Raw genomic sequence first — 18982 nt, 5'->3', positions numbered from 1 at the left:
TGAATTTCCACTATATAATCTGAAATTTATCAGAATACTGAAACGTGGAATTAAACATACAGTGCTTCCCACCCCACCCCGTCAATTTTTCAAATTACAATAACGTATTATATATCTAGTCCTTTTGACAGTTCTTTCAATATTCAATTCTTCTAATATATAAAGTGCAATAATTTTACAATATTTTCAATTTCTTTCAATTTTTGGTTATCAATAGAAATCAAACAAAATAAAACATGGAAAAGAAAATAAGATGATACCTTTTTTATTGGACATAACTTAATACATTTCTTGATTAGCTTTCGAAGGTTGCCCTTCTTCGTCAGATCGGAAATAAGCATTGAATATAACCGGGAGCATGAATAAACTAAAGGCACACTTATCTTCTCACTTTCCCAGCGGGGCTCCATTTCGCCCGTGGCTTTGTCAAGGGATGATCTGTGCACCCACGCTGTCCAAGTTCATCTCTCAGATGTATGCCATTCAACAATTATGCTCTTATGTGTTCCATTTGCAATACGCACTAATTAGCTTTTCATTTCATGTATACGGTGCTCTGTTTCAAACCAGCGTAGCTTCCAAAACGCTGTATATATGAAATTGAAAGCTGATTAACGGGTATTGCAAGCGGAGTATATAGGAGCATGACTGTTGAATGGCATACATCTGAGAGATGAACTTGGACAGCGTGGGTGCACAGATCATCCTTTGACAAAGCCATGGGTGAAATGGGACCCTGCTGGGAGTGAGAAGATAAGTGTGTCTTTAGGTTTTTTTTTCATGCTCTCGTTATATTCAATGCAGATATGATTGAAATTGAAGATTCTTAATAAAGTTTACATTGAAAGAACTTGGGCTACATATATTGCAGAAATTGAAAATATTGTACATAAGTACATAAGTACATAAGTAGTGCCATACTGGGAAAGACCAAAGGTCCATCTAGCCCAGCATCCTGTCACCGACAGTGGCCAATCCAGGTCAAGGGCACCTGGCACGCTCCCCAAACGTAAAAACATTCCAGACAAGTTATACCTAAAAATGCGGAATTTTTCCAAGTCCATTTAATAGCGGTCTATGGACTTGTCCTTTAGGAATCTATCTAACCCCTTTTTAAACTCCGTCAAGCTAACCGCCCGTACCACGTTCTCCGGCAACGAATTCCAGAGTCTAATTACACGTTGGGTGAAGAAAAATTTTCTCCGATTCGTTTTAAATTTACCACACTGTAGCTTCAACTCATGCCCTCTAGTCCTAGTATTTTTGGATAGCGTGAACAGTCGCTTCACATCCACCCGATCCATTCCACTCATTATTTTATACACTTCTATCATATCTCCCCTCAGCCGTCTCTTCTCCAAGCTGAAAAGCCCTAGCCTTCTCAGCCTCTCTTCATAGGAAAGTCGTCCCATCCCCACTATCATTTTCGTCGCCCTTCGCTGTACCTTTTCCAATTCTACTATATCTTTTTTGAGATACGGAGACCAGTACTGAACACAATACTCCAGGTGCGGTCGCACCATGGAGCGATACAACGGCAATTGTACTTTCCATTACGTTCATTCCCACTGTTCCAGGACAAGTGGGTAGTTATGTCCATCGACCAGCAGGTGGAGATAGAAAATACAGAACTGAGCACCACTACATAGCTCCCTGCTAGCAGCTCAGCTCCTCAGTGTCTTCTATCTCCAGCAGGTGGATGGACAGACTTCCTCTGTCTCTGATTCTGAGGCCTTGCTCCTGGTCCAGTTGGTCAACTGGTTCCCAGTTGAGCAGAGTGAGCAGTTGAGCAGACATACCTGGTGGTGCTGGGTCCCTGTCGTGCCTTCCTCCTGGGATGTTCGGCGCCTTTTCCCTGTTTTCCCTCTGTGTGAGAGCCTGCTCAGCAACCAGTCTGCTCAGAAGATGAGGAGTCGCAGGCAACACATTGAGTCTGGCAGGCCGGTGCTGCTGCTGTGCCCTGCTCTGAAAGCGAGGGGGGTGACTGTGTCCCTGGGTAGTGTGGACCCAGGGTGGTGGATCTTTTCTGCTGTGCTTCAGGCCTTGGGACATCGATGGGAGCACTGTGTGTCGGCGCTACAATAAATAAATAAAACCATGGAGGAAGTGGAGGAGCAGTTTAATGATTAGATCAGTGGAGTGAGAACCAGGGAAGCATGGTTGAAATCTCATAACTGCTCCTTGAGGTCTTTGGCAGATACAGACAGACTGTGATTCCTCTGAAGACAGAAAACTGCCTAATCTACCTAAATGTAAATAAAAAATGACATATTTTTGCTTTTGTGCTGTGCGCAGTTTTAAAAAAAAAAGGCGGGTGTGTAGCGCGGTGTGCCACATGTTTTCCCCGCGCAACGGCAGTCTCTGGCCATGGCAACCCCTACTTAGTGTGTGACATGCTGCCTGTCTTGCAAAGAGCGGTGTTCCTCCTTGGGCTGCTGCACGGTGTGCAGTCCGGTTCCCCAGTGGAGGAGCTGATTCGGGGCTCACACATACAGAGCACGCTCGGTCACAGCAGCATGTTTCTTTCGGCTCTGGTCCCCGGTGCAGGGCCTTGGTGTTTCGCCTCAGAAGGAGGCGGGAATTGTGGCCATTTTGTTTTTTTTGGCAGAAGCGAAGCCCCTGCGCAGGCAGCTGTGTAGATGGGGGTCCCTTCATCTGCTTGACCGGGCCTTGGGCTGATGCTAGGAGCCTGTTCTCCAGCAGGCCTGGCAGCTCCGGGGGGAGAGAGGAGATGGGGATCTCCCTGCCTGTTCCCAGGGGATCGCGACTGCTGCCCCGTGGAGACTTAGTCTCAGATTTTGCTGCAGTTGGGCGAGGTGGCCCCCTGATTTCAGAGGCACTTGCAGCGCTCCCTTGGGGAGTTTCCGGAAGGTAGTCAGACGGCTAGCCTAATGAAGGTCCTCAGTAGACCATCCAGGGTATTTCTCCATTCACCTGGACATTTGGGTCCTGCTTGCCGCAAGGTGGAGTGCGTCTGACACAGGCCTGCAGGTTGGGAGGACCTTGGCCCATCCATTTTCTCTGGTGCCAGAGGAGGAGATGTTCCCTTACCTAAGTTGGACTTAGTGTCTGCAGTCACCTACAGTACTACCCTCCCGATGGTTGGCGGCCTTGCCTTGAGGGATCTGCTAGATAGGAAGCCGAAACGGGCTTTTCAGCACACCTTGAGGTGACTGCTTTGGAGCTGCAGGCTTCTATTTGTAGCCCTTTGGTGGCACAGGCCTGTTTGCAGTGACATCAGCAGTCCTTTTTCCCGGGGCAGTCTCGGGCTGCCTGGATGGAGGCGGGCTTAGCCTGTCTGATGGCCACTGTTTATGTCAGTTTTTCAGCCACAGGCAAGTCTTTCTTCAGTTCTGGCTGCGGGCGTGGGTGGCCATTGCCACTTCAAAGGCCTGCATGGTCAGGTTACCCTTTTGAGACACATTTCTTTTTGGAATGACCTCGGCAATTTGGTTCAGGAGCTGGGTGAGCGGGCTCCAGAAGACGTTCCTTGTTCCTCTGCTTGCCTTGTGGGCTCAGCAGGTGCCCTGTTTCATGACAGCTCCTTGTGTAGGTCTGGTCATGACCTTTGGCCAGAGGGCTCAGTTTCGGGCTCGGCAACCTTCCTTCCAGGGGACGGAGAGCCGGCAGGGCGCTCAGAGTGAGTGGCTGCTGTCTCCCGGCAATCCCAATATAGCCAGGCCAGATGGTCCCTCCGGGCCTACAGGGGGCCGCTTCAGGCCTTTTGGGACGTGTGGTCTACCTTTTCCTCAGCTCTGGCGCTGGTTATTCTGGGTAATGGCTTCCAGTTGGAGTTCTCCCCTCCGGTAGCTCCTCTCTTCTTACAGTCTCCTTGTCGGGGGGGGGGGGGGGGGGGGGGCCTCTGGCAGCTCAGAGCACAAACTCAGTTGAGGTGCTGCTGGCCCTTTGGGCCATTGTTCCCATCCCTCCCGCCGAGCGCGGTCTGGTCGGTTCTCCTCCTATTTTGAGGTTCCTATGAAGATGAGAGCAGTGCAACCCAATTGGGATCTCTAGGGGTCCACCGATGTCCGTTTTAAGATGGTGACCCTGAGGTCTGTGCTCCCGTCCGTTCAGAGAGGAAGTTGTCTCTGCTCTTGAGACCAGGGAGGCGTAATTACCTTCCCCTCTTGGGGCTGCTTCTACAGTTCTTTTCCAATTCCAGTCCTGACCATTTGTTCTCCTCACGGGCCCGGGGACCTTTTCCTAGGTCGTGCGTGTAGTGGTCTTTCTGCGGAGATGGAGGTTTCGTTTCCTCCTGCACTTGTTATCAATAGAAATCAAACAAAATAAAACATGGAAAAGAAAATAAGATGATAGCTTTTTTATTGGACATAACTTAATACATTTCTTGATTAGCTTTCGAAGGTTGCCCTTCTTTGTCAGATCGGAAATAAGCAAATGTGGTAGCAGATAGTATATATAAGAGAAACATCAAAGCATTACTTTGACAGTCTGACAGAGTGGGAGGGTGGGGGTATGCATGGGGACATCAAAGCATTTCATTGATATTCTAACAGGATGGTTGTGGGTAGGTGAGAGGAGGGTGATAAACAGAGAAATACAACTTTATGGTTTATAATGGGCTAGAAAACCCAGATCCTTATTAAGTCCTGTCTGTTGGGTGTCAAAATATTCAATCATTCTGACTTCAAAGGTCTTACGCACTTGGACAGCTGGCTAATCCGAGCCTCCTCTTCCCAAGCCTGTGTAGAGGCTCCTTCAACAATGGTTCGCCTCCTGTTCTGTTTTTTGTTTTCTTGTTTGGGTGTTCAATTTCAGTGTGTGTGTGTGTGGGGGGGGGGGGGGGGGGGGGGGGGAGGGCGGCTGGCGCCAGCACACCAACTTGGAGCATCATAGGTGTTCTTTTAGATTCCCTGTGAGCTTGAGTGTTTCTCACAGAGGGATGGCGTTTTAAGTTAGCACACTGGATTCTTCGCTTCTGCTTCGTTCCCAGCTTCCAGCCTGGGATTTTGTGCAGCTCCTTGGTTGTGTGACAGTGGCCCTGGAAGTGGTACCTTGCCCTTGGATGCGGCCAATTTATAGAGCTCTGTTCAGCTCCTGGTCTCCGTTTTCAGAGGGTTATAACCTCTGGTTTCTTTGCCCCTTGCAGTCAGACAGATCTGAGGTGGTTGTGGCTTCACCAGTCATTGATCCGAATGAGGCCCTCCCCGCTGCTGCCTTGGGAAGTGGGGTCTACGGTTGACAGTTTCTTGGTCTGGGGGGGGGGGGCCCTTTGCAGGGGTCCCCTGGCACAGCTCTTGGTTTCCAGTAGAGGCACATCGGCCCTCTGGAGCTGTGAGGGGTGCGCTAAGCTCTGGAGGCTTTTGCCCCGCTGTTGGGAATGCTTTGGTTTGGGCCTTTTCGGACATTGCTATGGCACTAGCCTCTTCTACTAGCTAAGGGGGGACTCCTGGCAGTCTGCTGGCTCTGGAGCACAACTGGTTAATGGCCGGGACAGAGAGACACCTGTTGTGCCTTTCGGCGGTTTTGAGGGGTCCCTTTCGTGGGGACTGACCTTAGCAGGCACGCTCGGACTTCCAGCGATTGGGAGCTGTTGGTCGAGCCATTACAGCTGCTGATGTGTCGATGGGGCTTGGTTCTCTTGACCTATTCCTATGTCACTGTTCCGCGGTTCTTCAGCCGTCACAGGGAAGAGGACTCTCTCTGGGTCTGGACACCCTGCTGCGTTTGTGTTTGAGAGAGGGACTCCCATATGCCTTCCCCCGTGCCGAAGTTAGGCTGGGAGTGGGAGACCTTCGGGATACAGTGCTCCTGTTCTCCAGCCTGGACACGGCTCCAGTGCTATGCAGATCTTTTGGAACTCCTAGTTGGGGAGCTAATGCGATTCCCTCAAGTTCAAGGTTCTTCTGTTGGGGCCTGGTGGTCATGGAGGATTCTTCTCCCTTTGGTCTTACGACCTGGCCCTTGAGAGGGCTCGGCTGAGGAAGAAGGATTATTGGTTTCAGTCCTGGCTTCCCTGCTGCAGGCTAGGAAACACTCTTCTTCCTTGGCGCCTGCCAGTACTTTGCTTCCTCCCTGGGCCATTTCCTGGCATTTTTGTGGGAGGGAGTATCAAGGGCTAGCACTGGGTTCCTTGTGGGTTCCAGTGGCAGCCCTGGCTTGCTTTCAGGGTCATTGGCAGACCTCTTCTTTAGCGGCTCTTCTGGTTGTGATTCGTTTTCAGAGAGGTGTGGGTCGCTTATGCTGCCCTTTGTGTGCCTTTTCCAAATGGGATTTTATGCTGGTCCTTCGGGTGATGCAGCACTCTCCATTTGTGCCCCATCGCTAGTTGATCCTGATAGTTCTCACGTAGAACTCAGTGTTATTAGGGCGCTTCTGTTGGCCTATTGCTTCTTGCAACTTCAGGCTCCTTCTTAGGACCCTTTCTCCATCTTTGTTTTGGAGGCAGGGTCTCGTTTCGGGCAGTACAGTCCTTCTTGCCCGAGTGATTGTTGGTTTCTTTTTATTTAGTCATTTATATGAACTTTCACAGGGCTCTCTTGTGTTTTTTCGAGGTTCCCGATGTCTTCCGCCTTTCGTATAGACCTTTTGTGCAGTTTGGTAAACAGCAGTTGGGTCTCATGGCTTCCAAGGCTTCCTTTGTCTGGTGGGTGAAGGTGGCCATGGTCTCTGCTTGTATTCTGGGAGGGTCTTCTCCTCCTCGTGTTGGAAGGCACACTCTCCTGGGCGTGTGACTACGTCTCGGGCAAAGGCTTCTTTGTCTTCTCTGATGGATATTTGTAGGGCAGAGGCATGAGCTTCTCTGCTTTCCTTCAGTAGCATGATGGTGTAGTGGGGGCCACGCAGGCAGCGGCTGCATTTGGGGTGTCAATTCTGCTTGTGGCAGGTTCGGCTTCCCACCCTCGTAGGGATAGCTTTTGAACATCCCACTCATCCTGGAATAGTGGGAATGAATGTAATGGAAGGAGAAATTAGGCCTCACCTGATAATTTTCTTTCCATTAGTTCTTCACACTATTCCAGAAGCCCTCCTGTGGTTCGATGCCCTGATTGGTGACTCTATGCACGGTCTTTGCATCCTGTTTTTGAGGGATCTTGTATTCGGATGGTTCTTGGGGCTAGATGTGTTGGTTGCTGACCATGCGCCTGATTGGGCGTTCTTTCTTCCTTGCTTGAGGACTGATACTGAGGAGCTGAGCTGCTAGCAGGGAGCTATGTAGTGGTGCTCAGTTCTGTATTTTCTATCTCCACCTGCTGGTCGATGGACATAACTACCCACTCGTCCTGGAATAATGTGAAGAACTAATGGAAAGAAAATTATCAGGTAAGTCCTAATTTCTCCTTATATATTGGAAGAATTGAATATTGAAAGAACTGTCAGAAGGACTGAAGGTTTATGACTAATGATGACGAGTCCGTTTGGTGTTTATATATCAACAAAGTTCTGTGAAAACACCATGGGGTTTTATTGAGGTCTTTTCCTCCACTGAAGAGAAATTTGATATAGATTTAGAGAGATAGATATATATATTGAAATTTGAAAAATTGATGGGATGTGAGGCACTTTCTTCCAGATTCTACATAGCGTGCCTAGAGCTCTGCACCGAAATCCAAGTGCACTAGTTGACAATAATTAGAAGTTCAGTGTACTTCATTACAGAATATGCTTAGCGAGCTATGCACCTAAATTCTAATACGTGCAGGCAAAAAGGGGCATGGTTATAGGCGGGGAAATGGGCATTTTTGTGAGCGTTCCGAAATGTATGCGCATAGTTATAGAATGTTACTCAGTATAAATCTACGTGCTGGGATTTATGCCACATTTTCGTTCGTGTAAATGGATGCACATAGTTTTAGATGCTGAGATATCAATTAAGCATATTCTATATTCAGCACCTAAGTTTAGGCGCCACTTATAGAATATGCTTAGTCAGTACTGATTTCCATGCCAATTATTTAGGCACCATATATAGAATCTTCCCCTTTATGTTTAATTCCATGTTTCAGTTTGATTCCTTTCTGTCCACACTAGACTTTGAGCCCGTAAAAACGGGCTATTATAGGAAGGGGGGGTTGAAAGGCCCGCCCCCACTGCCAAGTTCGCCGCTGCCCCTCCCCCTCCGAGTTCGCGCCCCCACCACCGAGCCGTCACCACCCACCTTCCACCCGGCCGGGCCCTCGCTCCGCTATTGAAACAGCGAGGGTCCGGGAACGCAGCACTGAGCTCTGCTGAGCTGCCGACGTCGGCCTTCGTTCTTCTTCTCTGCCTGCAGCTGCCTGTCCCGCCCTCGTGTGACGTAACGTCGTCTAGGGCGGGACAGAGGCAGAGAAGAAGAAGGAAGGGCGATGTCGGCAGCTCAGCAGAGCTCAGTGCTGCGTTCCCGGACCCTCGCTGTTTCAATAGTGGAGCGAGGGCCCGACCGGGTAGAAGGTGGGTGGCGGCGGCGACTCGGGTGGGGGGAGCGTTAGACGGCGGTGTCCCTCCCTCAGCAATGCGCAGTACAGACCCTCTGTGTTCCGCCCCCCGTCATCACGTATTGACGTGGGGGCGGGGCAGAGAAGGTCTCTACTGCACATTTGCGAGTGAGTACGGTCACTCGCCGTTTATATGTTTGATTAGTAAGCTCCACTCCGTTATCCCAAAGGAGGTAAAAAAAAAAAAATTTTAATAGGAAGCAGTGAAAATCAGGTACATTTTTTTGAGGTTATGCTTTGTGAATTGTAACACTAATCATATCCAAAGTTTTCTAATGGATAAAGGCTACTATGACATACTCGATATGATATTCAGCTTTACTTATGTAGATATGGGGTTCTTATGATACAACGCAGCAATATTTTTTAGAACACTTTCTTAATTCCCCCAAGCATTTTCTCCAAAATGTTTTTGATTGTGAAACACATGTCTTCAGACTTCACTTACTTTCAGTCTTCCATTGTACCAGAAGGCCTTTCAGCATTTTGGACTTCAGCTTGGTGATTTGTGCTGAATACTATGGCCTCTTGAGCAAAGATGGATGGGTAATAAGTTATTCTTATTTACTTAAACCAATACAAACACATGTGCGCACACATGCAGAGAAGTTGGAAAGAATTCCATGAAATGTGCTCTGCATGCCTTCCCATCTTTATTTATTTGATTGTATAGAATTTTAAGAGATGCTGTCATGCATTCATGCATATGTGGGTTGAACTCATGCCAAGGACCAGCTGTTTTTAAAAAGCATAACATTTTTATCTACATTATTTTTATGGAACTTCAGGAGGCTGCCCTAGATAATCTTAAACTATCTTGGATGATATGTAAAATGAATCTACTTTGTGATCAGATATTGGTGTTTGTCACCTTGTCACTTTGTGTGAAGAGAAAGGCCAAATTGTTTTTCAACAGTTTTCTCTATATAGCTTTGATGAAGCACATTTCTTTCAACTTGCTACAGCCAGCAAAAGCAACATGAGACACTGCCAGTTTGACATCATCTCAAAAGCTGTTGCACAAAAGGATGTGGTCTATTAATTTTGCACCAAAATAGCCATGGAAAATCTTATCCTTGCTGCAGTTCTCTTTGGAAAATATCATTTTTAAGCATGTGACACTGACAAGATTTCACATAGCTAAAACATAAGAGTAGCTATATTGGGTCAGACCAATGGTCCATCTAGCCCAGAGTCCTGTTTCTAGCAGTGGCCAATCCAGGTCACAAGTACCTGGCAGAAACCCAAATTGTGGCAACATTCCATGCTACAAATCTCAGAGCAAGCAGTTGGTTCCCCATGTCTGTCTCAATAGCAGACTGTGCACTTTCCCTCCAGGAACTTATCCAAAAATTAGTTCTTGCTCCAAGACTTGACTGTAGTTGCTTACCTTTTTTTTTTTTTTTTTTCTTTTGCGTAAATTTGTTTTATCTTGTAGAGAATGTTAGCTTAGCTGTTGCAGATGTAGCCCCGACAGTTTGATTGTTTGGATGCAGGTCTCAAATAGTGATAAAGTAAGCAGGGCTGCTGCAAGTGGTAAGCATTGCAGAAGGTGCCAGGCAGGAACAGAGCCTCCCTCCCCTGCCAGTTCTTATTTTCTATAGTGGTGCCAGGGCCGCACTCAAGCCCTGCTACATTCCTGGCCTGTGCTGGAAGGTCCTGTGCCACGCTAGTTTATTCTGGCCCAGGCAAAGATTGGGTTGCAGCAGCAAGTTGGGGTCGGAGAGTTAGGAAAGAAGTGATGAGATGCTGGACCTATAGTTGGCCTTAGTGCCATACCTAAAAGGAAGATTATTGTTTTCACTATTTTTAACAGCTAACTGGTCAAGGATGGTGTTGTGGCTTTTAACCTGGATACAAGAAATGAGTGATGTCTGCAGTAGATGAAAAGCATTGCTTCGAGTTGTACATTCAGAAGTAGAACGAAAATGCTTACTAAAGAGGTGTGTATTGGGAGGGGAAGGTAGGGGGGGGGGATCTCCACATAGAACAATCAAACTTTTTTTCTTTAAGAAACCCAGATGTGCTCATATCCTGTGTTGCACGTTTTATCGCTATTTTTTATTTTTTTTAAACTGGTCGAGGAGAGAAGGTCCGTTCATATTCCTGACTCGTTCTCTCCTCTTTAGCAAGAAGAATCGTTGCTTTGTGTTGCTATACAGTTGTTAGATCACTGGCCTGTAAGCAGCTCTGCAGGCTGGCACATTCCTTCTTCCTTTCTCTGCCCCAGTAAAGTCCTTGGTGAAGAAGGACACACAGACAGATGTTAGAAATGTCTTCCTGTTGACCTTCAGTGTAACATCCTGTCAAACTCTAACTGCAGTCAGGTTTCTCAGGTTTTGTTGCTTCTTTTTGGTTATCTTATTCTTGGGTCTTCTTTCCCTTATTTCTTCTAATTTGTCTTATTTTTGGAGAATAAAGGTATGCACCACCTGTCTGCAGTGGAAATGCATCATCCGTTTGTTGTCTCCTGATTAAAAGCCACAACACTATCCTTGTCCGGTTGCAGAATACTGCTACTAATATTTTAGGGATACAGAGGTGGGAAAGAGCTTCTTTTCTTAAGCTCTCACATTGGCTTCCAGTGGAGGTATGAGTAGATTTTTAACATTCTCTGTTTAACTTTCAAGGTGGTGAATGGAATCTGCTCTTCTGATTCAGAATTACTAGGTTTGGTTTAAAATTAATGCAGTCGTTACATCCCTATCAATTTTAAATTCCCGGCAACTTTTGTGGTCAAGTGGAGGTTGACACAAAAGAGATTATTCTGTTCTGTCATTTCCAGTTTATGGCATTCTATGCCGCTCTCTCTTAGAGACTGATTATTTAAAATTTCAAAGAGGGATGAAAACTTGGTGGTTTGATAAATATCTTCTTAAGTGTTAGACAATATACTGCTTCATTTTATTGTCATGTATGCATTGTATAACTTGTGTAATTTTTATATATCTCTTTACTTTTTATTGTAAAATGTTCTGAACTTTGTGTGAGAATGAATAATAAGTCTACTCTTCATCTATTCGTTGTCCTGGGTGATTTGTCAGCTGGGTATTTCTGTAATTATTTAAAAATATTTATAACCTGCCCATCTTTAGCAGTTCTATGCAGTGTACATTAAACATTCGAATAATCTTATCCCAAACGTGAACAAAAACCAGTAGAATACATTAAAAGCACAAGAAACATCGTGTTCACAAAAGAACTCTAAATAGTGAACTAAAAATCATAAAACGCTTGTCTAGAATAAAAATAAACAGGGTAATCCTAGAAAGTGGGCACTAACATTTACACATCAACTGCATGTGTAAATCATTAGAATAATGACCTGTATATGCCAAAATTCTGCCTAAACTCTATTCTGTAAATACACATGTATCTCCCAAAGGGCGCATTTTACAGTAGGTGTACACATAGGTGGATTCTGGGTGGACTGTTGGCTGCACTCGCACCTGTGCACGTAACTTATGGAATACAACTGTGCCTGTATCTCTGGACTTGCACCTAACTTTTACATGCATATTGAAGCGCTTATGTTTCCAAGTTATTTAGAGAGGTGTGGTAGCCGTGTTAGTACACTTTTATAGGTAATCAGTAGAAATAAAACATGGAAAAGAAAATAAGATGATACCTTTTTTTATTGGACATAACTTAATACATTTTTTGATTAGCTTTCGAAGGTTGCCCTTCTTCGTCAGGTCTGAAATAAGCAAATATTGGTAGATGACAGTATATATGAGTGAAACATCAAAGCAGTTCAGTGACAGACTAACAGGATGGGGGTGGATAGGTGAGAGTTAGGGAGACAAGAAGGTGACAGAGCAATACAATTTTATGCTTTATAATGGTCTAGAAAACCCAGATCTTTAAGTCCTGTCTGGTGGGTGTCAAAATTGACTACTCCTCAGAAAAAGTCAACTTTTTGGACAGCACAGTCTCAATCAGCGATGGCTATAATCAAACATCCATATACAAGAAACCCACAGACAAATGCAGCTAACTCCACAACTCCAGCTTCCACCATTCACATACAAAAAGATCCATTATTTACAGCCAAGCCACAAGATACCAGCGTGTCTGCTCTGACCCAGGGGACAGATACCTCAAACCCCCTGAGTGCATCCTTCAAACAGGCTACAACCCCAAAATAATCTCCAAGAATATTGCCTCCTCCCTCAAAACACCCAGGGAAAATCTGCTACAGTACAAAGAAAAAAAAAAGCCACAGACAGAACCCCCCCTTATAGTGACATACAACCCAGAGCTAGAAAAATCATAAGAGACCTGCAGCCTCTACTCCAGGAGGATGAATTACTGAAAGAGATATTCCCATCCCCACCAGTGCTGGCCTTCCGACAGCCACCCAACTTAAAACACAAGCTAGAAGTAAGCTCCCTACACATACTCAAAAAGAAAAGAATGGCGTACATCCTTGCAATATATCCAGCTGCAAACTATGCCAAAATATCTCACAGGATCCCACAGTCATTCACAAAGGAAAAATATTCAGCATTAAGGAATGTTTCACATGCTCATCTTCCAATGTGGTATATATCATTCAGTGTAAAAAAATGCGATGAAGGCTGCTACATTGGAGAAACAAGTCAGATGCTAAAGAAGAGATTTAATTTACATAGACATCATATGAAAAATGCCAGTACCAACAAATATGTCACGCCTGTGGGACAGCACTTTACAAAACCAGAACACTGTACCAGTGATTTTATGGTAAGGATCCTGAAAGGGAACTTTAAAACAATACAGGAACGTAAGACCTTTGAAGTCAGAATGATCAAATATTTTGACACCCACCAGACAGGATTTAACAAAGATCTGGGTTTTCTAGCCCATTGTAAAGCATAAAATTGTATTGCTCTGTCACCTTCCTGTCTCCCTGACACTCACCTATCCACCCCCATCCTGTTAGACTGTCACTGAAATGCTTTGATGTTTCACTCAAGATATACTATAGTAAAAATTGGGAAACTAGTTTCCAACAAAGGTAGATCCTATATATATAAACACTTGGAAACCGATAATACTGTAAGAACATACAACCTTGTGTAAGGAGGAAAACCTCAAGAAGCACCTTTTCCGACTAACAAGGCGGGCAAAAGGGCTAGGGCTTCTTCATCATCGGAAAAACCTCCTAGGGTTCATAGTATCAAAACATCTCAAAATTCTTAACTCGCAACTTATTTGAGCTTATTCAGATGTTTAAAAAAAATAATAACAGAGGTACTTAGCTTAACTGTAAAGACCTCAGTCTTCTCTACGGCTCCTTCGTTACTCAGACCGGTGTCATCGTTTCGCCACTGCTGCATCAGAACCTCCGATCTAGTATTCTGTCAGAAGACAAAAAATATATATAAGTCAACAGGAACCCTTATTCATAAACCACATCGCAAAAGTTTTCTTAACAGCTTACACTGAGTGTTCAGACTGCCGTTCAGCAGTGGCGAAACGTTGACCACGTTGAAGAGGATGCTAGGATTCTGTAAAGGAAAGTAGGTGCCTTTGTTCCTTTGTAGAATAGGCACATAATTATAGTTGCACAGTTAAAGAGCTATCGTATATATAACTGCAATAAGAGTATTGCCAGAAATCATAAATTAAGAGAGATAATGAGAACCTATGCATTTTAATTTTGTGAATTTTTATAACTCAGCCTGTCTGCCAGTACTTTTTACTATCATGTTCTAGTTCCCACACCCTTCATAAGTGAGCCATCATTCACAAGTTTAGAGGTGTTTTCCATAGCTGTTCCAGTGATGGTGTGTGGTCTGGGGGCTTGCACAGTTTCTTTTCAGTGCACTGTGCAGATGCACTGTTGTGCAAACCAGCAGGTGCTGCCAGTGAAGTGGCAGCCTAGCTCCATCCCTGTGTGAGAGATGTAGATGTTACCTCTGCATTGCTCCAGCCAGCCTGAGGATCAAACATCTGAGCCCAGGATTTGAACTTGGATCTTCGGTATAGATGTCCACAAAGCCCAGGGACCTGATATTCAACCGGCATTAAACCTGGAAATTTAATGCCGGGGCCATGTCTGGACACCGGCATTGAATTTCCATGTTTTCGGAGCCAGCTAACACATAGACGACTAAGTGTGATATTTGTTTATTAAAACATTTAATATACCACTTAGCTAATCAAAAGACTAAAGCGGTTTACAATAAAATATGGAAAACACCTAAACAAATTTGAAAATGAACTCCAATTTTAGATAGTAAATGGGTGTATTTTCAAAGCACTTAGACTTGCAAAGTTACATGGTTAACCTATGGAAATTCGTAAGTCTAAGTGCTTTGAAAATGAGCCCCAAAGTCTCCACTCAACCGAGAAAACCAAGAGAAAAGAAAAACATGACATTCTATCCAGATATATCCAGTGGCCTAATTGGTTAGTGCAACGGATTGTGGACTGGGTTCAATTCCCACTGCTTCCTGATGGTCAACAGTGGGTTGAAATCCTGGAGAACCAGGTTGAATTCCCTCTGCAGCTCCGTGTGACCCCGGGCAAGTTTAGCCCTCCATTGCCCCAAGTACAGATTGTGAGCCCATTAGGGACAGTGCAAAGTGCCTATAATGGAAATTATAAACTGCATAGTCGCCTCAGGGATCACTTGCAGTATATCAAGTGCTGAAAAAAAAATCCACCAAATTTAAATGCTAACTTAAAATTCTTTAAAGATTCCTCATTCATAAAGCAATAGTTAAGCTAATCCAAAATGCTGGGGCCAGTCAGAAAAATGCACTCTCCTTGGTTGTTGCCAGACATGCTTTAGAAGCATGGGGTATGACCATCCTATTATCATTCAACGATCTAAGAAACCTACTGGGAACATATGGGACTACTCAAGAAGATAAATAAAGTGGAGTAAGTTCAAACAACGCCCTATGGGCTAACATAAGTATCTTAAATTCAACTTGATAGTTCACTGGAAACAAATGAAACCTCAAGAATAATGGAGTAACATAGGCCCCAAAATACACTTTACCTAATAGATGAATGGTTGCATTTTGAACATTTTGGAGTCTCTTTAACTTATCTATTGAGTGCTCTGCATAAACTGGCTATGGATTACCACATAAAGACAGGACTGACTTTACTCTTGCCAGAATTCTGTGTGATTGCGGAGTGCAGAATTTGTGCAGAAGTCAACATTCCACTGCAGAATATGCAGATATGACCCCCCCCCCCCCCCGCCTGCTTGCCCAACTCTCCGCCCGACCTACCTGTGCATTCCCTGGTGGTCTAGTGGCCTCTTTGAGGGGAGCAGGAAAGAACCCCACTCTTTCCTGCCCTGCTGTTTTGCTGGTGCTGCGCTTTTACAAAATGGTCGCCGAGACTTCAAGTGGTAATCTCATGAAACTACTGCTTGAAGTCTTGGTGGCCATTTTGAAAAAGCATGGCACCAGCAAGTGAGCGGCGGCAGCGGGTCAGGAAAGAGTGGGGTTCTTTCCTGTCCCTGAAGAAGTACTCCTGTTGCAGCTCCTACTCCTCCTACCTTAGGTGAGTTCGAGGATGTCTGAAGAGAAAAGCTGAAAAAAAGGGGGATTCTGTGGGTGGGTAGGAGTGGGCTGCAAAAGAAAAAGGGGGATTCTGTGGGTGGGTGGGAAGGAGGGGGCTGCAAAAACTTTTGTGTGCAGAATTTGCAAACGTGTGCAGAACTTTGAAATTTTTTGCTCAGAATTTTAAATTTTTTGGTGCAGAATTCCTACAGGAGTATGACTATTTATGTAGTTATCCTGACCGGTTAAGTGACAACTCTGCTGCCAGAAACCTCCAAATATAGCCAGTTTTCAGTTGACTCTTAACTGGTTATTTTCAGCTGCAGTAACCTGTTAAGTGCAGCTGAAAGCAATTAGCCGCAAACAGGCAATTTAACCGGCCAGGAGCTGTTTCTGGCCGGTTAAATGGCTTTGAATGCTGACCCCCCCCCCCCCCCAGGTTTTTATGGTTTTGCTTTCAATAGGAAAAGGTTTTTTTTTAGTGTGCAGGAGATTCCATGCTGTATCTTAATGTGTTTTATGAAGTTATTACTAGATATTAAGAAACGTGGGTTGGGGGGAGGACAAGGAGAGGGGGAGGTATGATCTTATTTCATGTCACCCTGTGTTTTCATAGCAGTTAAGATGAGCACAAGAATGTTTGGAAATTTCCTGTTTGAAATAAATGTCTGTAGCACCCTGTTGATGAATCTTTGGGAATGCATTATCTGTCACTGCAATGGATTATTCAAAATATTTCACTCACCACTGTGAAGGGAAAAGAAATATGTCATCTGAGTAAAAACTTTTTTGGCAGCGATGCATTTGTATTCTTCCCTTTCTGGTTGCTTTTGTGAGTTTAAATGAGACACCAAAGTCATTGACAATTCGCAAACCCTATTCTGGGTCAGTTTTCACTAAAATGTCTTGAGAATTGTTGGAAATATCTAATCTAAACACTTCAAATTAAACCTATATTCAGCGGAGTAGGATTAAATGATGAATGGAGAAGCGTAAATAGTGGGGTTCCTCAAGGATCTTTGCTGGGTCAGCTGCTTTTTAACATATTTATAAATGATCTGGAAACAGAAATCATAAGTGAGGAGATTAAATTTGCTGATGACACAAAGTTATTGAAAGTTGTTAAATCACTAGAGGATTGTGAAAACTTACAAGAGAACCTTGAGACTGGGCATCCAAATGGGTGATAATGTTTAATGTGCACAAGTGTAAAGTGATGCTTGGAGGAACGAGGAACCCGAATTGTAACTGCACGATACAAGGTTCCATATTACGAGTTACCATCCATGGGAAGGATCTAGGTGTCATTCTTGATGCGTTGAAATCTTCTGCGTAGTGTTGGGAAAGGAATAGACTGTGAGTCCACTAGGGACAGAGAAACGTACCTGTATATAATATGTAAACCACCTTATTTGTTCTAAGAAAGGCAATAGATCAAATCCATGGTCCTTTACACATTTACCCTTGTATCACTCCATGGTGTGAACATAGCTCAAACATTGATGCAGATAGAATGTGCTACAACTGTCCTTGGGGTGCCGAAATAGGCACCAGTTATTAGTGCCTGTGGTAGTGTGAGCAGGGTTGGAGTGGGAGGCCTAAAATACAGCCAGACAAAGAAAAAGAATGAAACAAATTAAACAAATACTGAACCCTGTTACCTCACAGGTATAGTAAATAAAGAATAAGAGGGGGTCTTTTCCTTAAGCTTAGCTTGAGTTATCTGCAGCAGGGCCCATAGGTATGGCATTGTGTGTGTGTGGGGGGGGGGGGGGGCCTTGAGAGATTTATTTCTTGGGGGGGGGGGGGGATCAGGAGGGGAGAGGTAGGGAGGACAAGCAGACATCCTTTGCAGCTGCCTGTGTTTGTGTTTTCTTCCTGTCCAACAGCTCCAGAGCTGCTGTAAAATCTAGCTCCTTGAAGGTAGGCATTGTGGAGTTGTGCATGGCATGGAATGCTCATTGTAATACTAATGAGCTTGTAATACATTTGCCTAGGGTTCTTGGTAGCTGCTAACAGCACATTTTAGAGCCACAGAAAACCCCTTTGTGCATTATTCACTAAATAATGTTTGCTTTAGACTGGCTACGACCAGTCTAAAGCAAATGTTGACAGCCAGGTAAGCTTTGTGCAATGGTCCCTAAGTAAGAGTCAATCAGAAATGTGAATTGCTGGGCAAATTGTGCTAGTAGTTAATGAATACTTTTTTTAAATATAGAAATTCAGACGACGGGTCCAAGAATCTACACAAGTGTTGCGAGAACTGGAAATTTCTCTGAGAACGAATCATATTGGGTAAGTATTATTTTTGAAGGAAAAAAATTGATTGATTGATTTCCGTATGTATTTAATATGAATGGGAAAGAGCATGGCTTTACAATGTAGGGCTAGGCCAAGATTTAGTGGACAGCACTGTCAGGATCAGTCAGGGGACCTAGGTTTGATTCATGGGCAAGACCACCTTCTTCCAGGGAAGGTCAGACCCTGGAGATAACGTGGAGGCAGCTTTCACAGCCCTTTTTTTTTTGGGGGGGGGGGGGGGGGGGGGAGTAAATGATGTTAGTGACCAGACTTTTGACTTACATTTGTAGGTTCTGGAAGAAGCCATGGATTGTAACTTCTGACTAGGGAGTGTGGCTGTGATGGCTAGACAGAGTCGGGGTGAGAGATAATTAATTGGAAAAAATAAACCCAACAGTACATGAAGACTGATGCTGTAGTAGCCAAAGGAGCAGGGTAAAGTTGCCAGGCCAAAAGAAGTAAATACTGTTTCAGTGTTATGTGGAGGAAGAGATGTCTGTACTGCAATGGTTTGCCTGCTAGCTCAGTGGTAGTGCTGGGTGCAAGCTTAATTCCTGCTTGCAAGCTCACTAAGTGTATCAGTGGCAGAAGTGGGATTGGAACTCTGGCCTCCCTTGTTCTGAACCACTAGCCTACTCTTTTCACTATACAAAATCCCCCAAATTCTATAAGTGGCGCTCAAAATTGAATGTTCAAATTTGGGCACATGCTCAATTTGTGAGCCCAATTTAATTAAGC

The 18982-nt window shown here is 44.7% G+C and overlaps 1 protein-coding gene across 1 annotated transcript in view; it reads left to right on the top strand.

Annotated features, from left to right (window-relative positions):
- FMNL2 (formin like 2) overlaps positions 1 to 18982 on the top strand; it is a 385766-nt gene that overhangs the window by 227980 nt on the left and 138804 nt on the right. The window contains 1 exon segment of the mRNA XM_030208897.1: positions 18162 to 18238. Within this exon segment, the coding sequence (XP_030064757.1) occupies positions 18162 to 18238 (77 nt within the window).

This window comes from Microcaecilia unicolor, chromosome 7 (genome assembly GCF_901765095.1).
Source record: "Microcaecilia unicolor chromosome 7, aMicUni1.1, whole genome shotgun sequence".
NCBI lineage: Eukaryota > Metazoa > Chordata > Amphibia > Gymnophiona > Siphonopidae > Microcaecilia > Microcaecilia unicolor.
The sequence above is the reverse complement of the archived record's forward strand: the minus strand, read 5'-3'. Positions and strand labels throughout refer to the sequence as shown.